Source organism: Theropithecus gelada, chromosome 10 (genome assembly GCF_003255815.1).
Source record: "Theropithecus gelada isolate Dixy chromosome 10, Tgel_1.0, whole genome shotgun sequence".
Taxonomy (NCBI): domain Eukaryota; kingdom Metazoa; phylum Chordata; class Mammalia; order Primates; family Cercopithecidae; genus Theropithecus; species Theropithecus gelada.
Window position 1 is genome coordinate 32,288,467 of NC_037678.1, and position 14,580 is coordinate 32,303,046.

Genomic DNA, 14,580 nt, shown 5'->3' on the forward strand with positions numbered 1-14,580 from the left:
GGGAGACTAAAGCGGGAGAATCACTTAAGCCTGGGAGGCAGAGGTGGCAGTGAACTGAGATAGCACCACTGTACTCCAGCCTGGATGACGGAGCGAGACTCCATCTCAAAAACAAACAAACAAACAAAAACAACTGCCTGTTTATAGCCCCATGCGATACCCCTTGCTGACTTCAGCCTGGAGTGGCTGCAGGACAAGCTGTTACTTCATGGGGCAGCTTCCATGGGGTCACCACTCAGGGTTTGATCACTGGATCTCAGGCCAGAGTACCTCCTATGTATCTGTCACCAAACTGCCTCCCAGACAGTGCACACACTCACCCCCCAGCAGAACACACTCGCCCCCTGAGATGATGCATATGCCCCCCGAGACGGTGCACACACTCACCCTGCCTAGCAGCGTGGGTGTCAAGTGGTGATGGATAATTAGTGGTTTCAGTTATTGGAACAAAATAAAGCCTGGGTGACTTGCCATCCTCAGGGACCTCGCCGTGGTGGGTGCATCCCTGTCTCTCTGGACGTGGGGCACAGATAGGCTTCTATCCATGTGCAGCCCTACCACTCATGACGGAGAGAGCTACTTCCTCCCCTCTTTGGGGCTTGATCTGGGTACTGGGCATGCTGGCTCATCCCTGAATTATGTATTCAATGAAATCCCTGGCAAACCACCAGCAGTTCAGCTAAACAGTGACTGCTGGTACAAAAATAACCTGGCAATTAATGTTCCTGATTTATTAGGCAAACATATATAATTGCTCCTTGTTTAAAAACAGACAGCTGAACATCTTAGGACAAAAGTCCATGCTCATTCAGCTTTTCTTTTTACTTTTCCCCCCTTTATTTTCCCTTTGCAAGAGCATTATGTCAGAATCAGCACCCGAAGCCAACAGCCCCAGCCTGGTTTGGGGTTGGACTGGGATGAGATGTCCCTGGCTCCCCCGACCCCTGTTCACCTGCAGGGCTCTGGGACGTGGAAGCAGAGGAGGAAGGTATTTAAGAGAGAATGCTGAGCGGAACCACATGGAGCTTGACCCCACCCATGGCTCTCATCCCAGACCCTGGCGCGTCCCCACCATAGCACTCAGGGACTGCGGTGTTCTCCCTTCTGCCCGCTGGCCAGGTCACAGCCAGTGGGCACCTTCTACAAGACTGGCCCATCCAGGTCTGGGGCAGGTGCACTGCCTTCTACTGCACTGTCCAGCCCACGGAAGGTGGGCTCTACTGCCATCCCTGCTGCAGAGGTTGGGGGGCACTTCTGCCCAGAAGGGACATGGAGACTTGGTCCAGGTCTGGGTTGAAAAATAGCAGTTAGAGGTACAAAGGCTGAGGCTCATATCAGGGACAGAGACCACCTCCCCCTACCCCAGGCAGCACATTCCCAAGACCTGGTACAGCCCTGGGGCTAGCTGGGCATCAGAGCAGGCTGAGTGAGGCACCCTGGAGGTGCTGAGGCTTCCGTAGCAGACCCCAAGGGCTCTAGGCATGGCACAGTCCCTGGCAACAACCAAAAGCATTTCTCCAGTTCTGCAGGCAGGAAGTTTCAGGGGCAGATGCTGAGTTGGGGGGCACACATGTGCACACAGGCCTCCAAGGGCATGAGTGGTGGGTGCAAGCACCACTTTCTTTTTTATTTGAAATGGAGTCTCGCTCTGTCACTCAGGCTGGAGTGTAATGGCATGATCTCAGCCCACTGCAACTTCTGCCTACCGAGTTCAAGCAATTCTGTGCCTCAGCCTCCCAAGCAGTTGGAATTACAGGTGCCCACCACCACGTCCGGCTGATTTTCGTATTTTTAGTAGAGACAGGGTTTCACTATCTTGGCCAGGCTGGTCTTGAACTCCTGACCTCATGATCCACCCTCATCGGCCTCCCAAAATGCTGGCATTACAGGCATGAGCCACCGCACCCAGCCATGAGCACCACTTTCACTCCCAATTTTATGAATGTCTGTTATTTCACAGTTCATCAGAAGCAAATGTTTTATGAACTTAATGTGCAATGATCAATATGGAAATTATTTTTAAACACTTGTCAGGATCTCATCACTGCAGCTTGGTTTCATACTCACAGTGTGATGGTAGGACAGCCGAGCCCTGCTCCTTGGAGCTGCCTCTCCATGGCACAAGTGTTCAGGGGGTCTTCAGCCATCATTTTTTTTTTTTTTTTTTTTTTTTTTTTAGAGACAGGGCTTCTCTGTTCCCCAGGTTGGAGTACATTGGTGCAGTCACAGCTCACTGCAGCCTCAAACTCCTGGGCTCAAATGATCCTGCTCAAATTAGCCTCCCAAGTAGTTGGGAATACAGGCATGCACCACCACGCCTAACTAATTTTTGTTTTTGTTTTTGTTTTTGTTTTTTGTAGATATGGGGTCTTACTTTCTTGCCCAAGCTGGTCTCAAAACTCCTAGGCTCAAGTGATCCTCCCACTTTGGCCTCCCAAACTGCTGAGATTATGGGTGTCATCCGCTGTGCCTGGCCCAGCCATTGCTTCTTAGATCCTCAGGTCTAACGAATATTGCAGGAACTGACCCCTTCCACTCAGTCACCACTATGTCCTTATTTGTTTTCTTCTAGTGTCCAAGCTGGGACTTGAAACTCAGTTTTCTTTCCTCAAGATCAGGGCTATTAAAGTTTAGATGTCTCTCCTAATTGCAAAAGAAATATTTATTTGATTAGGCTGGGTGTGGTGGCTCACACCTGTAATCCCAGCACTTGGGGAGGCCGAGGCGGATGGATCATTTGAGGTCAAGAGTTCTAGACCAGCTTGGCCAACATGGTGAAACCCCATCTCTACTAAAAGTACAAAAAATTAGCTGGGTGTGGTGGTGGGTGCCTGTAATCCCCTCAGGAGGCTGAGGCCGGAGAATAGCTTGAACCCGGGAGGCGGGAGTTGCAGTGAGCCGAGATCGCGTCACTGCACTCCAACCTGGGTGAGACAGCGAGACTCCATCTCAAAAAATAAAAATAAATAAAAATAGAAATATTTGTCTGATTCATAATGCAAAAAACCTAGTAAGACAGAGAAGTTCCCATCCACTCCCCACCGACCCCAGAAATTAACTCCAAAAGACACAGAATGGAGCAGCCCTCAGACGCCCACATGCTGTGCCGTTCAATCTGTATCCTTGAGCTCACGCTTCCAGGAGCCCATGGATTTGTTGTGAGTGTTCCCAGGGCTGGGGACAGATGGACAGAAGGAGGGACAGGCCCCCACCCTCCAGCCTGGGCTCCAGGCATGCTTGGTGCCAGCCCCTAAGGGCCTAGCAGAGCCGTCTCCCGCCATTGAGTGGTGTGGATGTGTGTCCCTGCCCAGCATCCTCCTGTTTACGGGCAAGGCTCTGAGTGCAGTCCCGGCTGCAGGCTCCCGAGAGCTCACCTGGAGCCACTGTGCTCCTTCCTCCTGTGCAGGTGCGGCGGGACTGCTGGCTTCCTGCCCTCTCTGAGACTGGTCCTTATTGCCACTCAGGCCAGTTTGGTGTGTGAAGAGAGAAAAAGACTTGGCTCGCTCGTTTCCATCTGAAGCCATCAGTGGTGCTTTCCTCTTGCAGGCTCATCTTGGCAGCCAACAGGGACGAATTCTACAGCCGACCCTCCAAGTTAGCTGACTTCTGGGGGAACAACAACGAGATCCTCAGTGGTGAGTCTTCCTGCGTGCTCCGCGATGGCTGCGCCTTGTTACTTCCCTAGCTCCTGTGTGGCCGAGTGACCCTAACTGAGTGGTGCTGCCTCCGAGTGTGATGGCGGGGTGTAGAGGTGGAACCGATGGGGCTCGTGGTCGGGGCCAGCCCCAGCACTGGGCATCGCCAGAGCTGCCCACCCAGCACTGTCTGCGCTGCTTCCTGTGCCATGCGTGTGCATGGGAGCCCCATCATGCGAAAGGATCAGTTGGTTTTATTTGGATCCTCCTTTTTGCTGAGGGCATGTGGGTGGATTTGTGTGATGTACAGATCCACACTCGGTCACGTTGTGAAGCGACCCAGTCATGTGAGTGTGTGCATGTGTGTGTATGCGCACGTGTGCGTGCCTGTGTTTGTGTTTGTGCATGAGCACACTTGCTTCAGGGATGGCAGGGCTGAGTTTGGGGAGCCGCTGGTGCTGAATCCCTGTCACCTGCACCATGCCTGTGTTGCATGAGGTGTATTCATAGGGCAGAAGTAGGGGTGAGAACCAGGTCCTCCCCTCCAAAGATACCAGCCTCGTTGAAGTCCTGTTGGACAGGAAGCAGTTCCTGCCCATGGGGTGGTGGGAGTCTACATGGAAGATGTGCAGAGATGGCTGGTGAGGCCACAGATTACTCTGCCTGTGTATCAGGTGCCAAGTGGGCCCGAGTCATCCTGGCATGCTCCAGGGTGCCCACTCAGGCCAGATGTGTGACCTCGTGGGCCCATGGAGGCTGTGTGTACCCTGTGCTGCCTCCCAGGCTGGGAGGGCAGGTGTTGGGATTACAGGTGTGAGCCCAACACTTTGGGAGGCAGGGAGGCTGAGGCAGGAGGATTACTTGAGCCCAGGAGTGCAAGACCAGTCTGGGCAACATGGCAAAACCCTGTCTCTACAAAAAAAATACAAAAATTAGCCAGGCGTGGTGGCGTGTGCCTGTGGTCCCAGCTACTCAGGAGGCTGAGGCTAGAGAATTGCTTGAGGCCAGAAAGCAGAGGTTTCAATGAGCTGAGATTGTGCCACTGTACTCCAGCATGGGTGACAGAGCAAGACCCTGTCTCATTCAATCAATCAATCAAATAAAAGCTCAGCTGTGGGGTTTTGTGAGGACTCCTATGTAGGCCTGTGGCCTGGCAGTAGTATGAGAATGCTGCTGAGGCTGAGTGGTCCTGGCACCGTGTGGGAGGAGGACTGGTGCACGGAGACTGAGGCAGGGCGGTCCTAGGCCTGCTGGTATAGGAGGATGCAGTGGGTGCAGGGCTGGTCAGGATGGGTGGGTAAAGGCACGGGACTGATGTCCTTGGAAAGTGGAAGGTTTTTGTAGATGAAGACGTGGCGGCTCAGAGGGTTTCCCTCCTCTGGCTCCTTGACTGTTGTGCCCTCCTGGGCTCCATCCCACCCTGGCACCCAGGTCTGTTAGCTGCCTCTGAACTAGTGCCAACCCCAGGAGCTCTAGTCTTATGGAATTGTTCACCCCTATGGTGTTTTGACGGTGGCAGCTGGTGCACGGATGTACACAGGCTCCTGCCAAGTGTTGGGGTGACCATATCACTAAGGCCCACATCCTCTCACTCTTTGGCATCACCAGATTGTGTGCAAAAGTTTAGGACGGTGGTTCTCCAGGTGTGGTCCTTGGGCCTGTAGCACCAGCTTTACTTGAGAACTTGTTGGAAATGAAATCACCCTGGTGCAGTGGCTCACGCCTGTAATCTCAGCACTTTGGGAGTCCAAGGCAGGAGGATCCCTTGAGGCCAGGAGCTTGAGACCAGCCTGGGCAACATAGTGAGTCCCTGTGTCTACAACAACAACAAAAAATTAGCTAGGTATGGTGGCACATGTCTGTTGTCCCAGTTACTCGGGAGGCTGAGGTGGGAGGATCACCTGAGCCTGGGAGGTAGAAGGTGCAGTGAACCGAGATTGAGCCACCACAGTCCAGCCTAGGCAAGAGAGTAAGACCCTGTCTCAAAAAAAAAAAAAAAGAAAAAGAAAAAGAAAAAAAGAAATGCAAATCAAAATCGTTAAATTCATAAAAATCTGGCCATTACTTCTTTTTTTTTTTTTTTTTGAGATGGAGTCTCGCTGTGTCGCCCAGGCTGGAGTGCAGTGGCCGGATCTCAGCTCACTGCAAGCTCCGCCTCCTGGGTTCACGCCATTCTCCTGCCTCAGCCTCCCGAGTAGCTGGGACTACAGGCGCCCGCCACTTCGCCCAGCTAGTTTTTTGTATTTTTTTAGTAGAGACGGGGTTTCACCATGTTAGCCAGGATGGTCTCGATCTCCTGACCTCGTGATCCGCCTGTCTCGGCCTCCCAAATTGCTGGGATTAGAGGCTTGAGCCACTGCGCTCGGCCTTTTTTTTTTTTTTTTTTTTTTTTTGAGATGGAGTTTCGCTCTTGTTGCCCAGGCTGGAGTGCAATGGTGCCATCTCAGCTCACCACAACCTCTGCCTCCCAGGTTCAAGCTATTCTCCTGCTTCAGCCTCCCGAGTAGCTGGGATTACAGGCATGCGCCACCACGCCAGGCTAATTTTGTACTTTTAGTAGAGATGGGGTTTCTCCATGTTGGTCAAGTTGGACTCAAACTTCCAACCTCAGGTGATCCGCCTGCCTCGGCCTCCCAAAATGCTGGGATTAGAGGCATGAGCCACTGTGCCTGGTGGCCATTACTTCTTCAATTAGTTTTTCTGTCTTCTCTCTCACTCTCTCCTTCCCTCCAGTTACATACATATATTAGTTCACTTGCCTTTGTCCCACACCTCTGTGATGCCCTCTGTGTACTTTTCTCGGTGCTCCTGGATCTTGCGGTTTTCCAGCCTGGTGTCTGGGAGCCAGCCCTACTCCCCGGCCTGTGTGAGCACTGGTGGTTCTTGCCCCAGTGTCATATAGTCTCTTCCCTGAGATGCTGACCAGACATTCTCTGTGCAGCTCCTTCCTCTCTGTATTTTTGTGCCACTGTCTTCGTTCGTTTGTCTTGCTCTAAAGGAAAAAGCTGAGTCTGGATAATTTTTTTTTTTTTTTTTTTTTTTTGAGACAGAGTCTCGCTGTCACCCGGGCTGGAGTGCAGTGGCCGGATCTCAGCTCACTGCAAGCTCCGCCTCCCGGGTTCACGTCATTCTCCAGCCTCAGCCTCAGCCTCCTGAGTAGCTGGGACTACAGGCGCCCACCACCTCGCCCGGCTGGTTTTTTGTGTTTTTTAGTAGAGACGGGGTTTCACCGTGTTAGCCAGGATGGTCTCGATCTCCTGACCTTGTGATCCGCCCGTCTCGGCCTCCCAAAGTGCTGGGATTACAGGCTTGAGCCACCGCGCCCGGCCAATTTTTTTTTTTTTTTTGAGATAGAGTCTCACTCTGTGGCCCAGGCTAGAGTGCAGTGGCACAATCCTGTCTCACTGCAGCCTCTAACTCCTGGCCTCAAGTGATCCTCCGACCTCCGCCTCCCAAGTAGCTGGGACTACAAGTTCACACCACCATGCCCAGCTCATTTTTAAAAATAATTTATAGCGACAAAGCCTTGCTGTGTCACACAGGCTAGTCTCAAACTCCTGGCCCGAAGTGATCTTCCTTTTTTGGACTCCCAAAGTGCTGGGATTACAGGTATAAGCCACAGTGCCCAGCCAAGGCTGGGTAATTTTTCTTTTTTTTTTTTTTGAAACAGAGTCTTGCTCAGTTGCTTAGGCTGGAGTGCAATGGTGTGATCTTGGCTCACTGCAACCTTTACCTCCCAGATTCAAGTGATTCTCCTGCCTCAGCCTCCCAGGTAGCTGAGATTATAGGCACCTGGCACCACGCCCAGCTAATTTTTGTATTTTTGTGTTTTTTTTACTATTATACTTTAAGTTCTAGGGTACATGTGTACAGCGTGCAGGTTTGATACATAGGTATACATGTGCCATGTTGGTTTGCTGTACCCATCAGCTCGTCATTTACATTGGGTATTTCTCCTAACGCTATCCCTCCCCCAGCCCAATTTTTGTATTTTTAGTAGGGATGGGGTTTCACCAGGTTGGCTGGGCTGGTCTCGAACTCCTGACCTCAAGTGATCCACAAGACTGGGTAATTTATAAAGAAAAGAGGTTTATTTGGCTTAGAGTTCTGCAGGGGACCTGAAGCATGGTGTCAGCATCTGCTTCTGATGCAGGCCTCAGGAAGCTTCCAATGATGATGGAAGGGGAAGGGGAGGTGGTATGTGCAGATCACACGCGGAGAGAGGAAGCCAGAGAGAGCGGGGAGGTGCCACGCTGTTTTAAACAATCAGTTCTCAGAGGAACTAATAGAGCTAGGACTCATCACTGTGAGGACAGCACCATTCATGAAGGATCTGCCATTAGGTAGATCTGTCTCCCATTAGGCCCCACCTCCAACATTGGGGATCAGTTTTTTGGGTTTGTTTTTTTTTTTTTTTGAGACAGAGTTTCACTATTGTTGCCCAGGCTGGAGTTCTATGGTGCTATCTCGGCTCACCGTAACCTCCTCCCGCGTTTAAGCGATTCTCCTGCCTCAGCCTCCAGAGTAGCTGGGATTACAGGCGCCTGCCACCACGCCCAGCTAATTTTTTTTTAGTAGAGACAGGGTTTCACCATGTTGGCCTGGCTGGTCTGGAACTCCTGATCTCAGGCAATCCACCCGCCTCAGCCTCCCAAAGTGCTGAGATTAGAGGCGTGAGCCACCTCACCCAGCCCGGGGATCAGATTTTAACATGAAATCTGGGGGACAAACATCCAAACTGTGGCAGCCATGAACTCTGGGTGTCTCAGTTTCCCCAAACACTAAGCCCCTCTTCTCAGCTCAGGGAGTCTGCTGAATTCAGCCCGGTCCCGCCACTCCCTGGGCTGGGTCCTGGAGCCTCTCTAATCATGGGCTCACTTTGTTTCCTGTCTCTCATATCCTTGTTTGTAAAACCCATTTGATATGGTTTGGCTGTGTCCCCACCCAAATCTCATCTTGAATTGTAGTTCCCAAAATCCCCACGTGTCCTGGGAGAGACCCAGCGGGAGGTAATTGAATCATGGGGCAGTTACCCCCATGCCGTTGTTCTCATAATAGTGAGTGAGTTCCACGCAATCTGATGGGGTTTTTTGTTTTGTTTTGTTTTGGTTTTGGTTTTGGTTTTTTTTGAGACAGAGTTTTGTTCTTGTTACCCAGGCTGGAGTGCAATGTTGCGATCTTGGCTCACTGCAACCTCCACCTCCCAGGTTCAAGCAATTCTCCTGACTCAGCCTCCTGAGTAGCTGGAATTATAGCCGCTTGCCACCACGTCCGGCTCATTTTTGTGTTTTTAGTAGAGATGGGGTTTCACCATGTTGGCCAGGCTGGTCTCGAACTCCTGACCTCAGGTGATCTTCCTGCCTCAGCCTTCCAAAGTGCTGGGATTACAGGCATGAGCCACGGCTCCCAGTCAAGATCTGATGGTTTTACAAGGGGCTTTTCCTGCTTTGCTTGGAACTTCTTCCTGCTACCATGTGAAGAAGGACATGTTTGTTTCCCCTTCCGCCACGATTGTAAGTTTCCTGAGTCCTCCCCAGCCATGCTGAACTATGAGTCACATCTCTTTCCTTTATAAATTACCCAGTCTTGGGTATGTCCTTGTAGCAGCGTGAGAATAGACTAATAAATACACCATTGTTTCATGTATTTTATTTATATTTTTTGGTTGTTTTATGCAGGAGGGTAAATCTGGTCCTTGTTGCTTGGGCAAATTTGGAAGTTTTGTTCTTGTTTTAATTATTGATTTGTAAGGTTGTTTATCCATTCTAGATATGAGTCCTTTGTGCCTACTGATTTCCTTAATGATAACTTTTGGTGAGCAGGATTTTTTTTTTTTTTTTTTTTTTTTAAGGTAGAGTCTCAGTCTCATTCTATCGCTAGGCTGGAGTGCAGTGGTGCAATCTCAGCTCACTGCAACCTCCACCTCCCAGGTTCAAGCGATTCTCCTGCCTCAGCCTCCGGAGTAGCTGGGACCACAGGCATGCACCACCACACCCAGCTAATTTTTGTATTTTTAGTAGAGACAGGATATCACCGTGTTGGCCAGGATGGGCTCTATCTCTTGACCTCGTGATCCACCTGCCTTAGCCTCCCAAAGTGCTGGGACTGCAGGTGTGAGCCACCGTGCCCAGCCAGAATATTTTATTTTAACAAAGTACAGTTTATCTTCTCTTTTATGAGTTGTTCTTTTTGTGTCTTATCCAAAAAGTCTCTGCCTACCCAGAGGAAAATATATAACAATATTTTCTTCCATTTGCTTCTAGAAGCCTAATTTTGGTTTTTGTGTTTGGTCTATGATTTATCTCAAGGTTTTGTACATAATGTGAGGTAGGGGTTGAGATTTACTGCCTCCCACCCCCAAATCTCTCTAGTTGTTCCAGCATCATTTATTAAATGGGTTTTCTTTTGCCTAGTTCATTACTATGGCAACTTGGTTGTACATCAGTTGAACATATACGTGTGGGTCTATTCCTGCCTCTGTTGTGTCCCTTTGATCTACATATCTGTCTTGATGTCAACAGCACACAGTCTTTGAGTGCTGTTGCTTTTTAGTAAGTCTTGAAATCAGGCTAGGCACGGTGGCTCACACCTGTAATCTCAGCACTTTGGGAGGCTGAGGCAGGCAGATTACCTGAGGTTGGGAGTTCAAGACCAGTCTGACCAACATGGAGAAACCCCGTCTCTACTAGAAATACAAAATTAGCCAGGTGTGGTGGTCCATGCCTGTAATCCCAGCTACTCGGGAGGCTGAGGCAGGAGAATCACTTGAACCTGGGAGGCGGAGGTTGCAGTGAGCCGAGATCATGCCATTGCACTCTAGCCTGGGCCACAAGAGCGAAACTCCATCTCAAAAAAAAAAAAAATAGAAATCAGAAAGTGTGGGTCTACCTTCTTTTTCAGGACTATTTTGGCCATCCCAGTTCCTTTGTATACGCATAGATATTTTAGTCAGTCTGTTAATTGCTATAAAACAAAAAGCCCCCTGGGATTTTGACTGGGCAGGTGTTGAATCTATGGGTCATTTGGGGAGAAGTGTCACCTTAAAAGTACTGAGTTGTCTAAGAAGTACCCAATGAAACAAATAACAGCAAGACACACTATTGAAGTTGGGCGCGGTGGCTCACGCCTGTAATCCCAGCACTTTGGGAGGCCAAGGTGGGCAGATCACGAGGTCAGGAGATCAAGACCATCCTGGCTAACATGGTGAAATCCCGTCTCTACTAAAAAAATGCAAACAAATTAGCCAGGTGTGGTGGTGGGCACCTGTAGTCCCAGCTTCTCGGGAGGCCGAGGCAGGAGAATGGCCTGAACCTGGGAGGCGGAGCTTGCAGTGAGCCGAGATCTCGCCACTGCACTCCAGCCTGGACGACAGATTGAGACTCCGTCTCAAAAAACAACAAAAAAAAAACAAACAAAAAAAACCCCACTATTGAATCTTTCAGTCGGTGAATATGCACATCTCTCCTTAAATCAAGTCAGCTCAACTTGAGACCCTCAACAGTGCCCTGGAGTTTTCAGTCTTTGTCACCCATTTTTCATTAAATATTTTCGCTTTTTTTTTTTTTTTAAATCACACCAAGGGTTTTAAAATGCTGTTATAAATGGTATATTTAAATTTTCGCTTTCCAGTTCTTGCTAGCATTTACTTATTAGTTCTAATACATTGGTCTTGGTATTCCTTTTGGATTTTCTTTATATATGATCCTGCTGGTTGCAAATACAGTTTTGTTTTGTTTGTTTGTTTTTGAGACAGAGCTTTGCTCTTGTTGCCCAGGCTGGAGTGCAATGGCGTGATCTCGGCTCACCGCAACCTCCATCTCCCGGGTTCAAGCGATTCCCCTGCCTCAGCCTCCCGAGTAGCTGGGATTACAGGCATGTACCACCACGCCTGGCTAATTTTGTATTTTTAATAGAAATGGAGTTTCTCCATGTTGGTCAGGCTGATCTTGAACTCCCAACCTCAGGTGATCCGCCCACCTCGGCCTCCCAAAGTGCTGGGATTACAGGTGTGAGTCACCGCACGGGGCCACAAATACAGTTTTATTTCTTTATTTTTGATCTTTATATCTTTTTTTCTGTTATAATTGATTATTGTTATAAAAATAACATCTTAGGGCCAGACACGGTGGATCACACCTGTAATCCCAGCACTTTGGGAGGCCAAGGTGGCTGGATCACCTGAGGTTGGGAATTCGAGACCAGCCTGGCCAACATGGAGAAATTCTGTTTCTACTAAAAATACAAAATTAGCTGGGCGTGATGGCATGTGCCTGTAATTCCAGCTACTCAGGAGGCTGAGGCAGGAGAATTGCTTGAACCCAGGAGGTGGAGGTTGCAGTGAGCCAAGATCGCACCATTGCACTCCAGCCTGAGCAACAAGAGTGAAGCTCTGTCTCTAATAATAATAATAATAATAATAATAATAATAAAAATAAATAAAATAACATCCTAGCCAGTGCAGTGGCTCACTCCTGTAATCCCAGCACTTTGGGAGGCTGAGACAGGAGGATCGCTTGAGCCCAGGAGTTCGAGACAAGCCTAGGCAACACAGTGAAACCTTGTCTGTACAAAAAAGTGCAAAAATTAGCCGGGTGTGATGGTGCACGCCTGTGGTCCCAGCTACTTGGGCTGAGGTGGGAGGATCGCTTGAGCCTGGGAGGTGGAGGTTGCAGTGAGCTGTGTGATCGCCACTGAACTCCAGCTTGGGTGACAGAGTGAGACCCTGTCTCAAAAAAATAAAAAACAAAATAAAATAATAAAAATAACATCTTAATGACAGCCTTTTTTGCCCCAATCTTTGGGTAAAATGACCCCCTGGTCTCCTGTGGCTTTCCGGGCCTCTCCAACCTTGTGGCACTAGCAGTGGCCTGCGCCCTGCAGAAGATTTGGCGGGGGTGAAAGTCCTGGTTGTGTGCTGGGCTCCGACTGAAGGGCCTGCCCTTTGGGCCTGGTGCATCCTGCTGGGTGAGGATAGCCAGCGTCCCTGCACCCCATTCATGCGATTGGAGCCTAGTGCTGCCCCTCAGCCTTGGAGCTTGGGCTCCTCAGAGCCTGTGCAACTCTCCCGGCTCCAAAGGTTGCAGAGTGAGGGCCAGCCTCCTGGCCCAAGTGAGAGGATGTGTTCTGCAGGGCGTCTGTTGGGATAGGTGTGGTTGGTGTCATAGTCGTCCTTCAGGGCAGGGATCTCGCTTGCATGACCCATGAGCCCCAGGGGCCGCCTGGCCTTGAAGAGTTCCAGCCACTATTCCATAGCTGGGGCTGCTGGGCCAAGCTGCATGTTGAATGTCCTCTAGGAGCTTGAGGCAGGAGCTGGGCTGAGTATGCGTCTCCCAGGGCTGGGGACCGGGGGGGGGGACTGGAATGGGTGGCATCGGTGGTGGTAACACTGTCATCTGCCACAGGGCTGGACATGGAGGAAGGCAAGGAAGGAGGCACATGGCTGGGCATCAGCACACGTGGCAAGCTGGCAGCGCTCACCAACTACCTGCAGCCGCAGCTGGACTGGCAGGCCCGAGGGCGAGGTAAGGCGAGTGGGGTGCGACCAAGGTGAGACAGGGTGGGGTGGGGCGGGCCTAGGTGAGACAAGGTGGGGCCAAGGGACTACAGGACTGGCCAATGTATGATGGAGCATGGCGGGCCAAGGTAGGAAGTGCCAAGGTGCTTGTGCTCAGGTGTGGGATGGGGCAGGGCTGAGGTACTGTGGGGCAAGGCCAGGTTCCAGAGTGGGCGGTGCCATAACGTGGCAGGGCAGAGCCCAGGTAAGGGTGGGGACAAGAAGGGGACAAGCTGGGCCCTGGAGCAGATGGGGGGCTTCTGCGGGCATATCACCACCACCGCTGAGGTGTGCTGCAGGGGTATGTGGCAGAGACAGGAAGAGTGAGGAGGGGCATCCCCATTTCCCATGCCCTGGCCCTCTGGTGTCACAGCTGGGAGCCCACTCCCACCTGACCAACACAGCACTGTTTACTCCTCTTAGGGAGCACTCTCCACTTGTCCTCATTGCATGTCACTCCTGACTGCTGTGTCACTGACCCCTGCCTGGAATGTGTGTAGAGTAGATGCCTTCCCTGAGATGACAGCTCTGTGGACACACATTGTCCCCACTGAAAGGTGTTGTTACTTCATGCTGGATTTCCATAGGAAGACATAGTGAGGAAAAATTTTTTTTAATAAAATGAGCAGTTTTCAGTGCTGACCTGAGTGGCAGCCAGGCTAATGAGATGTGGCTGACTCTTGTGACAGTCATGACAGGCCAGGGCTCCAGTGGGTCCCCTCGTCTTCCTGCATCCTCCCCAGGGGGCCCCACATCAGTGTTCCTGGGGGAAGAGCACATCCCTGCAGCTGTGGACACGGCATCTGTCCCCTGCCTACAGGTGAACTTGTCACTCACTTTCTGACCACTGACGTGGACAGCTTGTCCTACCTGAAGAAGGTCTCTATGGAGGGCCATCTGTACAATGGCTTCAACCTCATAGCAGCCGACCTGAGGTGGGTCTGCCAGAGGGGGATGGCGGCTCTGCCCAGCACTGCCTCGGGGGCAGGCCTCAGGCTCATCAGGAAGCCGGGTTCCTCTGGAGGCCGTGGCAGCCTCTCCAGGGATGTTGCTCCTCATGACTTGGCAAACATTCTGAGGAATGAGCCTGTCACAGATGTACCAACTCGGGTATTTGGGAGTGAAGCCCAAGGCTTCCTGTGATGGCATGAGGGCTGCTGGCTCCCTGGAGAAAGCTGAGGCTGTGAAGAACAGTCACACAGAGTGGCCCTGGCTGGGTGTCCTCCCTCCCACGGGCAGGCTGTGCAGAGCAGCCCTCGGCAGCCCTGGCCTGGAGTGGCTGGGATGCTGTGCTCCCAGGGAAGCTCCTGTTGGAGACGAGTCCACAGGAACTGCAGAGGTTTTGTGTGTTTTGCCCTTCTGTGAAGTGCGCATTCCTCCCTCCTGCCCTCC

General features: G+C 51.1%; 1 protein-coding gene across 5 annotated transcripts in view; it reads left to right on the forward strand.

Moving 5' to 3' along the window:
* The window catches only part of TANGO2 (transport and golgi organization 2 homolog), a 52,031-nt gene that overhangs the window by 25,240 nt on the left and 12,211 nt on the right, over positions 1 to 14,580 (forward strand). For 3 of the 5 annotated variants that reach the window (XM_025400106.1, XM_025400105.1, XM_025400109.1), the window contains 3 exons: positions 3,547 to 3,635; positions 13,037 to 13,156; positions 14,009 to 14,123. In XM_025400106.1, the coding sequence (XP_025255891.1) occupies positions 3,547 to 3,635; positions 13,037 to 13,156; positions 14,009 to 14,123 (324 nt within the window). The remainder of the gene's footprint in view (positions 1 to 3,546; positions 3,636 to 13,036; positions 13,157 to 14,008; positions 14,124 to 14,580) is intronic. The other 2 variants (XM_025400108.1, XM_025400107.1) reach the window with 1 other exon arrangement.